Source organism: Squalius cephalus, assembly GCF_949319135.1.
Source record: "Squalius cephalus genome assembly, chromosome: 1".
Taxonomy (NCBI): Eukaryota; Metazoa; Chordata; class Actinopteri; order Cypriniformes; family Leuciscidae; genus Squalius; species Squalius cephalus.
This window is the reverse complement of record NC_137122.1, coordinates 54,025,901-54,039,317: the sequence shown is the minus strand read 5'-3', so window position 1 is coordinate 54,039,317 and position 13,417 is coordinate 54,025,901. Positions and strand designations below refer to the sequence as shown.

Below are 13,417 nucleotides of genomic sequence, written 5' to 3'. Positions count from 1 at the left end.
TAAGTTTAGGAAGCTGTTATAAATAAATCTTAACCACCACTGGTAATTTCATCCATTTTCAACACAGTAATATTTCACATTGTGACATAGATGTTTGAGGAATATATGAACTTAGTATAAATAGTTCAAATATTCAAAAATAATATCTGAACTTCGATCTGAATCAGTTTTCTCTGTTAGATGGAATAAATCCTTTTGTGGGAGACTATGAGCTTTGTAACTGTGCAGATCTTACACATGCACAAACAGAGACATTACACACTAAAGGAAAACATTAAAATGCATCATATGCATTATCTTATTATTATTTTAATATGTAAACAAAACAGTACAACTAAAGCAGATAGTTCTGACTCTAAATTCTGATTGGACGAGCCACACACTAAGCTGTAAAATGGCTGATATACAAATACCTTTGAATGCTATATTAATGTTGCAGGTTGCGATGTTGCCCATACATCTTGTATTTCTCATTGCTCTCACTTATAAATAACAGAAAGTTCTGACATGTCCTGCTCTACTAAAAGCTGCACAGAAATAGCTACAGCAATATAAATGGTGTATCAAAATGTCTCTAACATTAACATAATATTTATGGCCAGTAAGTGTTTTCAATTTAGTTAAGTCAAACGGTTAGTTTTGGACCCTGGGGGTTCTCGTGATGCTTCTCCACGACTGATATAGTACAAGCATTATTTTTGCATATAAACAGTGGCACACACTCATCTGAAGGCCCTGATTTGGGACGTACACCCACATTACCCTCCCCCACCAGACTGAGGCCAGTGGCCCAAAAAAAGTGTTTGTGTCCGCTAGGTGGGCCTCCCGGCAGTCTGTCCCAGCACATAAGCCCCAGCATGGAGGACGTGTGGGTTTTGCGGAACTCCTGCGCTGGTAAGAACCGCTGCACTCCCCTTTCGCTGAAACGCTCCTCCCCTGCGCCCCCTAGTGGCTGTCGCCCCCCCTCCCTGCTGCAGACAGACCCCCTGATTGGCTGGCCTGTCGGACGCCACACAAACCCAGCCGGTGTGTCCGTCTGTCCAGATGCCAATTCCCTGTTAGCGTACTGTGAACCCTCCCGCTCCCGTAGCAGACCGTAGGTTGTGTGCTGTCGTCTGTTAACCCCATCACCACATGCCTGTGGCTTTGCCCTGCTCCCCCCACCCCACCCTGCCTGCTGCTTGAGTAGAAATCCAGTGGGTACGGTGTCCTCACGGCTGTGGAGTGGCACACTGGCATGGCAGTGCAGACGGCCGTTGTGATGCCATAGCCCGCGGGCATGTTATGATTGCAGTTACTCATTGGACTAACGCCTCCGTCTCTCTCTCTCTCTCTCTCGATTTCGCAGCAGGGGACAGGAACAGTGTGGGCAGCACTGGCAGTGTGGGCAGCACCCGCAGTGCAGGCAGTGGCCAGAGCACAGAAAGCAACAGTGCCCCCAATGGACCACAACAACACCAACACCCCACCAACGCTGACACCAGCAAGGTAACCACCCATGATGCTTAGAGAGAAAGACAACCCTAAGGCTGAATCCGAAATCGCCCCCTATACCCTCATATAGGGCATTATTCGAGGGGGCATCCATTTGTAGTGGAGTCTGAAATCATAGTGGACGTTATCAAGTGCACTCATTCAATCCCACATTTCAACGCAATAACGTGTGTTCTGCCAATGTACGTTCAATTCGCTCCCTCGTTTTCATTCACTCCTTCAAGTGAACTGTGTTAGTGGACTAATGCAGGGAATAGGGATTGAGGGTTTAGGGGGCGATTTCGGATTCAGCCTAAGAGTATTGAGAGGTAGTGAGTGATAATGAAATTTGTGAAATTAAATAATGAAATGTGATAATGAAATTGATAGAGCAAATAAAAATTAAACATTTTGGTGTTGCTATTTTAGCAGGTAAAATGTTTTGTTCCAGTACAAATAATCAGTGTTTTTTTTTTTTATCTTTGTACACATAACTATGATGAAATTCAAAAGTCGGCACATCACAGCTCCAAAAATGCATCCGTTTTGTTAAATTCCCACTTTGAAAGGTTTTGGTAGCCATGACTCTTCTTCACAGCATAATGAACATGAAAAGTCAGCTCTTATATGCCCAATCAAAAACACTTGGCACAAATTAACCAGTGACCAACCCTACTTTCATACCGGACATCCAGTAATCACAAATGGTTGAAAAGTTTGTGGAAATTCATTGGTTAAAAATTTTGGGAACTCTAAAAGTAAATATTGCTACTGGCTATGAAAGCACTACAGACCTGTCATTAGAGTTATTATAATTCCTGTTATTTTCTGTTAACAAACCCTTTTAGTTTCAATGCTTGGTGGGTTTTTTTTGTTTACATTTTCTCTCATTTTACGCAGGCGGCGCCCTCTGCTGTGGATTCACTACAGCCAGACCAAAACAAACATCCCGACGCATCCACAGGTAATGAGCTACCTGTGACATGTTTACTGTGTGCATCTGTATACAGCTTACGCTTACCCTGTCCAAATACCCACACTTGCGGTCCCCCACTTGACCACTTGTCTACTTGCATGACGTATGTTCTCTATTTGGCCCAAGTGTTCAAGTAGGCGTTAAGACTGCAAGTGTGTGTAGAACTTTTGATTACTCGATGGGACACACTTATAGTCTTGCAAAAAATTCAAGTGTTTACATTGCTTTTATTTATAATATTTTCAATACTTTGCATTTTAAATAAACTTCTACATGTCTGTTCAGTAGTCGCTATGTATCTAACAGAAGACACAAATTTAAAATTGTGGTGCTTCTAATTAAGTGATAAAAACAGTTGCAAATGTTATACAAAATAGACACACATACCATACTCATCTTTGCACCAATAAAATGTGCAACACTTTATGTTTTTACTACCAAATTATATGTATCTAATTAATTTAAATTACAATGGAATGTTTTCCTTGACATCTCGCGATTTCGTTCAAGTTCCCGAACATAATGCATGATGGAATACGCTTAGCCTCTTACGCTTAGAGAGGGTGTGGGCTTAGTGTGCATTAAGGGCACTGCACTTTGGCATTTTTAAGACATGGGACAGTCTTGCACACTTACTTCCTGTCGCGTGCACGTGCTCTCAAGTGGCCAAGACCGCAAGTGTGAGTATTAGGACACTTAGCCATATTCGCACGGGACTAAATTAAATGAATGCATGCAAAACATTGGTGCACAACCGGTAGCTCAGGTTGGTCAAAAAACACATGAGGAGAAGTGTTAATATAATGCTACATTACACCATGTCGTAATTACTGTAATTTTGAGATGACAACATGTGATTTTCTACTCTGAGCGTCATTTGTTGTCATTTGACTGGGAATTATGCATTTCTATGGCAAGACTATCAGGTGGTACAGAGGTCACATGGTACAAGTAGGAGCTCTCCGAAAATTCCCAACTTAAGTTGTAATACGAGTTCTACAAGGACGTGAGTGCTTTTTACAAGTAGAAGTCTTGTAATTACTGTAATTACGGCATGGCGTGCACCTTAATACAATATAGGTAATCACAGACATTCACATTCTTACTGGATTCAATTTCTCAGAGGACCGTTGAGTTGGCGAAAAACAGTAGGTAATTTGGTAACTCTAAAAAGCATTTAAAAACTCCAGCTGATTCAAAGACATTGAATGTGCTGTTTGGTGTGCATATAATCCGTGTGCATATAATAGCGTGAGTATGTGTGTTGTTTTTGAAGGAGTTCCTCGCAGACCTGTGCTGCCCACACAGAGGGCCGGAGAGCAGGGTTTCTCTCAACAGTTTGTGCGTCCTCATCAGCTGCTAGAGGGAAAGGTCAGAAAACACCATTACAGTGCACGACCTGAACATATTTTGATATTGCAAATGACCAGTAGAACTACAGCTTGCTCTGCAATTGGTTTTGTACACAGCAGAATTAGTGATTAAAAGTTTCATATAACAGCATAATTCTCTCCTGCATTATGTTTGCTCTCCTGCCTTCATGTCATGTCATGTCTTTACCACTGTCAGGATGCAGAGGCTATATATCAGTGGCTGAGTGAGTTTCAGCTGGAGCAGTACACTACAAACTTCCTCAACGCTGGCTATGATGTGCCTACAATCAGCAGAATGACCCCAGAGGTACGATCAGAGCGCCAGTTAATTTGAAGAGATACACCGTTCGGTCTCATTGCCGTAGGTAGGGTTGATGTTGATTGAGAATTATGCCTATTTTTCAGGATCTCACGGCTATTGGTGTGACTAAACCAGGCCACCGTAAGAAGATTTCCCTGGAGATCGGCAACCTCAGCATTCCAGAATGGCTCCCAGAGTACATACCAGTAAGTCACTGTAATTTATAACTTGTATGCATACATGTGTGTCTATGGCGTTGTCTTCAGTTCACTCACAGTCAAATCTCTTCTCTTAGCAGGATCTTGGAGAGTGGCTGAGTGCCATAGGCCTGCCTCAGTATCATAAGAAACTCTCGGAGAACGGCTATGACTCGATAAACATTGTCCGAGATCTCACGTGGGAAGATTTACAGGAGATTGGCATCACCAAACTAGGTGAGCTTAACTTAAACACAGAACTTAAGTGCATTGTGTAGTTATTATACAGGGTTAGAAAAGTCAAAGAATAACAGTGAATGTTAAAATTGTGTGTTCTTGTTGAGCTGTTTTAAATAATTAATTTGTTAAATACAGCTCTTGTGTTTTAAACTAAAACCTGATTTTAAACTAAAGCAATGTCCTCTTTTGAGTCAGTTCTTTACATTGAGTAGGTCGAACTTGTTCACACTGGTTCGGATGATTATTATGGTCAGAATTTGAATTGTGAATTTGCTTGTTTAAAAACCATTATCCCATGGTCATAAACGATTGAAAACTCTATTAAAATTTGCTGGAAATACATGGGTCAAAAAGTGTGGGAACCCTGGAAATTCTTTAACCTCCATATATGTTAAAATTGTGTGTGTGTGTGTATATATATATATATATATATCATACATACCAGTCTTTTGTTCTTACCTTGACTAGGGCATTTTCAAGTCAAAATTTCTAGTTCAAGGTTTCACTTGGTTTCTATTCCTGCAGCAACATACTATGTTGACCCGTACACATTTAAATCCAATTTATCCAGTTTCCTATGACTGATGATCCAGCATCAGATATGCCCTGAGATTGTATAGTGTCACACAGCATTCTCACCTTTGATGTGGACAGATTACTTGTTGAGAGAAAAGTTGTTGCATCATGCCTGCTAAGGACATAGTGCGAGTTATATATATCCTGTGAAGTATATCCTGTTGCGTTAAGTTCATGTGTGACATCTACAGTAAATGTGTGTGTCTCTGACAGGCCATCAGAAGAAGATGATGCTTGCGGTGAAGAAGTTGTGTGATGTTCATAAGGCTCTTCTGCAGGCAGAATCAGGGCACGGCACTCTGCGGCGCAAAACCCCTGCTGCCCTGGACCTGGTCACTATCGAGCCGCCCCCTGAGAGTATCGACCTCCCCTCACCCCACACGCCCAAGATGATGACTTTCCAGGACAGTGAGCTGAGCACTGAGCTACAGAGTGCCATGTCCTCCCAGTACAGTGGCTGTCAGGAAGGACTGGCCATCAAGAACGCAGTAGGCATGTCCTCCAGTCAGGAGAGCATTGACACACGCTCTCGAGGCTCTGGCCGCTCTCAGGAGCCCCCCAGCACTCCCTCCTCCACTTCAGGAGTGACCCCTTACAGCCAGTCCCAAGAGAGTTTATCAAGCCCAGACAGCAGTCCTGGTAAAGAGCGCAACATTCCAGAAGGCCGTGACCAGGTCCCACGTCCTCAGCTACCACAGCAGCTGCCGTTCAGTGGCTTTAAATACCCAGCGGTGCCTGCCAAACCCAAACTGGGCTCTGCTCCTTCTCCGCAAGGTTCTCCTGCTCATAAAACCCTAAATTATCCTCGTGCACTATATAACAGTGCCACGCTCGACCGTCGATCTCCTAGCGTGACCAAGAAGCGCACACAGAGTCTGTCCCGGTATGCTTTGTCGGACGGTGAACCAGATGAAGAGGATGATGATGAAGCAGCTCAGCTAGCCAGCATAGCCATGCCTTCATATGCCACACTGAGCCGCAAGCTTACCCGGGGCCAGCTGGCACGTCTTCAGTCCGCCCCTGAGCAGTCTGTCGGCCGAAGCCACTCTTTCGCCATTAGGGCTCGCCGTAAAGGACCTCCTCCGCCGCCACCTAAGCGCCTTAGCTCCGTCAGCAGCAGCAGCACTAGTGTCGAAACTCCAGCGCCAGCTTCTGGAGGAGTCGAGAGCGGCAGACCTGGGAGTGTGAAGAGCATCACAGCTGCATTAGAAACAGTCCTACCTGTGCCTACGGTGGAGCTCCTTCAGGAAACCACGACAGCTGTCTCTAGCACCAACGAAGAGTCAAAGCGCAGACCCCTGAGTCAGAGTGAATCCAGCCAGGTAGCAGCCAAAGCAGATACTGATAGAGCAGCAAAGTCTGACTCAGAGGAAGATGATGGGACGAAGGATTCTGGCCTGGAGAGCTCATCCTCACCTCAGAACAGCTCAAGTGAGTGCATTCCTTTTGCGGAGGAAGGCAACCTCACCATCAAACAGAGGCCCAAAGTTGGCGGGCCACTCAAGGTGGAGACCACTTCTGAGTCTCCAGAGAAAGCCAAACCAGCCAAAACCCCTGAAGTCCCAGAGTTCAACTTGAAAGAGTCAGACACAGTGAAGAGACGGCAGAAGCCAAAGGAGAAAGAGCAGCCAAACTCCCCATCCGACAGCAGTGCAGATGGCACACCTGTTTTAGAGACTCAGGACACAGTGAAGCTCCGCATCAGTGAAACAGATATGAGTCTGCCATGTGTGGATCTTCCAGCCAAACCAGTGAAAGCACCTCCACCTCTTGCCCCTAAACCTCCCAGCCCCCTGAATCCAACACGGCACACCTCTAAACCCCATCCTGCTCCTGTAACAGGTAAAGCCTGTAGATACAAATAAAGTCAGCTGGCTTGATATCGCTATTACATGGGAAGTGTTGATAACTTGCTTAAATTCATTGACCTCAAACCTCATATTTTAGATTCTTTATTTGTTCTCTAGATTTAGCAAATAGGTCCATCTAAAAGTTTAGATTTATTAGTTGTTCCCTGAAGTCCTTGAAAGAAGCTCTGTCCCAATTCAGAGGCTGCATCCTTCGAAGGACGCAGACTTCAAAGTCCACGAAGGTCGAACCGAGCATTGGGACGGTCTAGCCCAGGGTTCCTACCTTGCATAGTTTAATTCCAGCACTAATCAGAGACACCTAAACAATCTAATAAAAGGTCTTCAGAGTCACAGTTAGGCAGTGGCCCTCCAGCACCAGATTTGAGGAACCCTGGTCTAGCCTAGTGAGCATTGCTCTTGTTGCCTAGCGGCTGTAAAGTTTGTACTGGACTGGTCTGAAAACAAAACAGGGTTCACAACATTCGAAGGAGCCTTTGAATTGGGATAGCCTTCATCGTGCCGCTGTGACACATTCACAGCCTCTGAATTGGGATGCAGCTAAATACTGCTCTGATTTTATAAATGGTTAAAGCTATTCGTAGCAACCCTTTGCTAAGTTTTGCATTTATTCTGTGTTTCTTGTTCTGTCTGCAGCTGTCGGCTCCAGTGTCACTCTCAGTGTTGTACAGAGTGTTGCCTTTGCAGCACCTCAGTCTCCAGTGCTGTATTCCCCCTCAGCAGAGAACATGGGTCAAAGTGTGTCATCAGGAAGGTCCCAGGCTCTGGTGGAAAATGGTCAAGGGTCAACACTGAAGCATCAGAGGCTGGAGAAGACCAGCTCATCCCTTGAGGAAGCACTAAAAGCTGTGGAGAGAAAACTCACTCTTGAGAACAACAATGTGGGGTGAGAGACACTTTCCACAAGCCTTCACATAAATATGATGGGGGGGATTTTTTAAACTATTCCTTTCATGTTTTTTTTTAAATTTCCCTTTAATTGTTCTAACTCCTAATTAAACATTATGTTGCGTCTCTCTTTTAGCACTTCTCACATAGTGAAGTCTGCAGGGAACATTCTGGATGACATTGGGAACATGTTTGATGACCTGGCTGATCAGTTGGATGCTATGCTGGATTAAGATTTCTCCTGGATTTGGCTGTTTGTTTTTTTCTTTTGTTTTTGTGCTGGCCCAGAAACAGGAGGGTAGAGATCTACGTATAGAAGCACGGGTTCTTCTACCTTATATTTCAGATGGAGAGCAGAGAAAAACTCTTGAACACAAAAGTGGGAACCTCCATTTGCAAAGACCACACGGACCAGTCTCCTGACTAATGTCAGTCTAGGTGTCTTTTGTAGTTGTTTGTTTATATTCCATTTTCTAATCAACCAGCATATATATGTTTTTGTGTTTTTCATTTTGTCCTGTCATTTGTTGTTCTTTTTGGGGCTGAACCATGGACTTGACTAAGTGTGACCCCAATGGACTTTACATGATGGACTCAGATAGAAGAAATGCACTTAGGAGAATCATTCCTAAAGCAAAATACATTTCAAAACACTACACTGATTCAAATCATTTCTAGTAAGTTTAAAGGGACAGTTCACCCAAAAAGTGACAATTCTGTCATTTACTTGCCCTAATGCTTTTTCGGTCTGTGTAACACAATACCATAACATTTTGAATAAATTTTACGCTGCCTTAACATACATCAATGTGCCATCAAGACAATTTTTTTTTTTTTTTTGAGTGAACTGTTCCTTTAATATAACTACATTTCAAAGCATTTCAAAGTTCTAAAAAGCTCTAAAAATGATCTGGTTTTGTAAGGAGCACATGTGACTTTTATCCATTTCAGCAAGTAAAGCAGGTATCCATTTCCTTGCCTTTGGAATTTTTGGTGCTTGTATCTTATTTTTTCTTAATGACATTGCAAGATTTGCAGGTTAAAATACATGACTGACATTTATTTTTGTATGAAAGTGTGGTTTTAAAGGGAACATGCTGAAATGAAAACAGTAACACTACCTTGTGTAACTAGAGCAGGATCAATGTACAGCAAGCAATTCAGGTTTAAGTTACCGTGAACTATTTTTGAACATCTTTAAACTTATATTAGTCCAAATAGTATTTAAACTTTATCAAAATATGTATATTGTACACTAAAGGTATATTTGATTAGGAAGCAAACCTGTTTGTTGTACCAAAGCATATGTATATTTTTATTCAAATGTTGGATAATGCTAATGCTAGCAGACTTATCTTGCAGCTAAACTAATGGAAGTTAACCCAGTGGCAATTCCCCTTTGCACATAATTTGATATGACGTATCTGATGTGGAATATTTCTACACGATTCTTGCGTGCCATTCGGATGTTACATTCAGGTTCTGTCTCCCAATTAACCAAGATGTAATTAATGGAATTTGTTTAACTGAAGGCCGTTTTAACATTTAACCAGTTTTAGAATTGCATTTAAGGCCCGTTCACACCAAGGACTATAGCTATAAAGTTTAAAATTATCATTCATATTTTGTCCACACCAAGTCCACTTCACAACTATAATGATAACGACACAGAGGAACGATATTGTTGGAATCACTTTCAGTCATAAGACATAACTGCAGTAAACGGCTATCGTCCATATAGTTATTATAGTTTTAGTCCTTGCTATGAACAGGCCTTTACTTATGTTAATGCTATATACTAGTGATGTTTTTGATTAGATAAACACAACACTGATATGGTTGTTCAGTACCAAGCCTGTCTTTGTTCAAATTTGTTAACATTTTCTATTAAATGAATTTAGCTATTTTGTCCTTTTTTGTCTGTCATTTTTCAGCATTTACATTGCAAAATAGAAACGTTTTCTGTCTGATTTGTCCAGATTCAATGGTAGGGTTGCACCAGCCGTTTTTGTAAGTTTTTAAATTGAAACTTAGAGCTAAGTGGTAACTAACTCTGTTCTTAATTTAGTTGCACAGTTTGTTCTTAATGCAAAAATAGCTAGCAAGCTTTTAAAAAAAACAAGTAATCCATAGTTGCAACAGTCGGTTCCTGAAGTAAAAATCCCATTCATTTTCTCCATAGGGGAAATGATTTTGAACGCCAACCTTATAAGTCAGACCAACTGTGAGCTATGAGGATCTTAATCGATGGTATATGCTTTTGTTGAAGTGTCATGTAGGAAAACTTTTCAGTGTAACTTAAATTAATGAAATTGTTTTACATTTTATTTGAGCAGAGACTGCAGATATTATATGTATTTTTTGTAAAACATTTGAAAATTAAGCACTACAATCACACAGTGATTAAAGGAGAACTCCGGTCAATTTTAACATTGAGCTCATTTTTTTGTACATTTGGAGTGCTGTCAATACAGAGAACAACGACAAAAATCGGTGTTGCCTACACCGAGTTATTCTATTTTTAAAATTTGCACCCTGTTGACTTCAATGGGGCAAGTACTAAACCTGCTTTTAGCCTCTTAACATCCTTGATGTGTCATTACAAGTGCACAGAAAATGTGAGTGATTCCTTCTGAGTGAACACGAGTGAGTCTGACTGCAGTAGATGTGAAAGAAATGTATAAAAATGATGTTATTTAAGCCAGCGCAAATACCTTTGTTTACATCCTGTTTTTCGGTTGAAGTCCAAAGTAGTCGATTGCAGAGTTCACACGCATAGGTTTAATACCTATGATCACGCGCGTGAACTCGGCAATCGACTACTTTGGACTTCAACCGAAAAACAGGATGTAAACAAAGGTATTAAAAATTAAAAATTAAAAATAGAATAACTCGGTGTAGGCAACACCGATTTTTGTCGTTGTTCTCTGTATTGACAGCACTCCAAATGTACAAAAAAATGAGCTCAATGTTAAAATTGACCGGAGTTCTCCTTTAAGTGTGTCCCATTGAGTAAATAAAAATCTTAAAACACTTGCGGTCTTCACGCCCACTTGGGCGTGAGTTTGGCCAAACTCTGGAAATATGTCATGTAAGTAGACAAGTGTTCAAGTGCAAAAATGTTTATTTGGACTGGTCCACAGTCTACAACTCGCATAACCTCACGAAGGTATGCAAATGCATATGTTGGCAGGCAGGACAGCCTATCATTGTATTCAGATCGAATGCAATGATTGGATGAACATTTTTTGGTCCTGAGACCTCCATATATATATATATATATATAGAATACATATATGTACATATTTTTTGAATATTTAGACCACTTCTGTTATTGATTACTAGGATGTGAAGAGAGTTTCCACCAGTATAACAAAAAGCATTTATGCAAAACATTGCAAACCCTACCTTTAAACTAGTTAAAATGACTAAATGACGCTACATTTGACAGCACAGACAAGATAAGAGAGCACAAGCAGGTTTAATGAGTTCACCTGCCCATCCAGTCATGATGGCTAATTGTAAATAAACTTTGCTTGCTTTCCTCGAAGGAGGCTCGAACCCGAGGCTCAGTTTAAGCTAAACCCTCCTATAATACTACTATATAGAGGAAGAATGAAAGAAATAGATGAGGAGAAGTCCAGTCTTCCACTGATCATTATCAACTTGTATTCTCCTGCTGACACTAGCCGAGTAACTAGTGAACATCAGTGGCATGCCAGTCGGGGGAAGGTGGCACATAAGGCCCATAAAAAAAGAATTATTTCCATTAATTCACAGGCAAACCTTTCTATGAATGAACATATGTCCAGGACATTGTGTGTATTATTATTACTGTCTTGTACAGTGTCTTATGCATTGTATACTGTTTTATGCATGCTTTATGATAGAACTATTAGATAATGTAGCCTCATGGTATCATGCTTCACACAAAACTCTGATCATGCAATTGAGTCAGCTTCATTACTCCCTCTTCATTGGCCAAGCCAAACTCCAGAGATGTGACCTCTGCAGAAGTTAAAAGGGGCACTATCTCAGTAAACATCTCTCTTCTTGCTGCTGTCCGGTGGAAAACACTGGAGACATCCAGTCCGACCGCGTGGACCTGAAAAGAGTACAAGCCATGTCGCAACTTTCCACCTGGGAGAGAACCTCTCCCAATAATAACCGAGTCAGACTAACCTTGCTGAAGTTCGTCATTCTTCACTCAACTTGGAAGAACCTGACTGCAACTTCACCACCATCAAACTACTGAACCATCAAGACTTTACCCTGAGACTGCATATCTGGACGCTCGTTCAATGGCTATTGCAAGTAGCCTCGTACATTTAACTAAACTAAACTAAACCGAGGATAGATATGAGCAGTAGATTGTTACCAAGGTGTTGATGGTTCTGTTCAGGTGGTTAACTGACTCACCTTGTCATGTGCTTTATTCTCCTGTTTCGTTTCATTTATTCACTTTCCCCAATTTTACCCATGTATGCTTGAGTGTATGTCTTTGTTTAGACTATTTGTGTTTGTGATTTAAGTAAAACATTTGTGCACATTCACATGAGTGTTGACTTGATTCTGTGGTCACTGCTTGCAAATCAAATCAAAAGTAACACTGTACCCAGTAATAAAGTGTTAGGCTATTTTTCTGTGGCCACGAAAATTACCATTCTGAGAGTTGATAAATGATTAAAGCAGTGTTCGCTGGAACGAACTGGTTAATTGATTGTAATAATTCTGCTACATTAAGTTGAGTCTTACAAGTGATTCATATACATTTTAAACGAATTATAACATGTTATAATTAATTATTCATATTTCCCTTGAGCCAATTTGCCGCAATAGTTAATGTGGTGAAAAGTCAGATTAAATGTCAATAATGAAATATAGATGAAATGTAAAGTACAGTTTCGAAACACTGCTTTATGAAGCTTCAAACCCTTTACCAACCTTTTGTCTCGAATCAGTGTTTCGGAGCTCGTATCAAACTGCCAAAGTCACATGATTTCAGTAAACGAGGCTTTGTTGCGATATTACTTCTTCGAAACGTTAAAAAAAATTCAATGGTTCGCTTTATGTTTGTCATGTTATTTTATATGCATTTATTTTTTCTTTTATTTATTTTTGTTTTGTGAAACTTTACATATGATATAATTTCATTCCTGTAGAAGTTCCATATGTTCTGTAGGCCTACTTTATGTCTGCTTATTGTCAGATACATAATCAATAATAATAATTTAAAAAAATGTAAAAAAAAAACAAAAACAAAAAACATTTCAATGGTTCGCCACTGGTGTGTGATGATATATGTGAACCCATTAATCATTCGTATTCACTGAGACGAAACATTGAACAAGTGTCTATGGGTCTTACCTGATCTCTGATTATAGCCTACATTTGTAGACATTTTAATGAGACATAAGCATAATTAAAATGAATAATAGTAGTTAATAGTCTCTTATTGGCCTGTTTAGCTAAGCCATCCATGGGACAAACAAAACAAGCGCTGGAGATTTATAAAAGAACACATA

The 13,417-nt window shown here is 40.8% G+C and overlaps 1 protein-coding gene across 4 annotated transcripts in view; it reads left to right on the top strand.

Annotated features, from left to right (window-relative positions):
• The window catches only part of LOC307160100 (CASK interacting protein 2), a 68,823-nt gene extending 60,374 nt beyond the window's left edge, over window positions 1–8,449 (top strand). For 2 of the 4 annotated variants that reach the window (XM_079873948.1, XM_079873947.1), the window contains 9 exons: window positions 1,349–1,488; window positions 2,374–2,437; window positions 3,726–3,820; window positions 4,019–4,129; window positions 4,228–4,329; window positions 4,419–4,557; window positions 5,350–6,978; window positions 7,641–7,890; window positions 8,029–8,449. In XM_079873948.1, coding sequence (XP_079730074.1) covers window positions 1,349–1,488; window positions 2,374–2,437; window positions 3,726–3,820; window positions 4,019–4,129; window positions 4,228–4,329; window positions 4,419–4,557; window positions 5,350–6,978; window positions 7,641–7,890; window positions 8,029–8,125 — 2,627 coding nt within the window. In that variant the 3' untranslated portion in view covers window positions 8,126–8,449. Of the gene's footprint in view, window positions 1–816; window positions 895–1,348; window positions 1,489–2,373; window positions 2,438–3,725; window positions 3,821–4,018; window positions 4,130–4,227; window positions 4,330–4,418; window positions 4,558–5,349; window positions 6,979–7,640; window positions 7,891–8,028 lie in introns of all 4 variants that reach the window. The other 2 variants (XM_079873946.1, XM_079873945.1) reach the window with 2 other exon arrangements.
• Window positions 8,450–13,417: the final 4,968 nt, after the last annotated feature.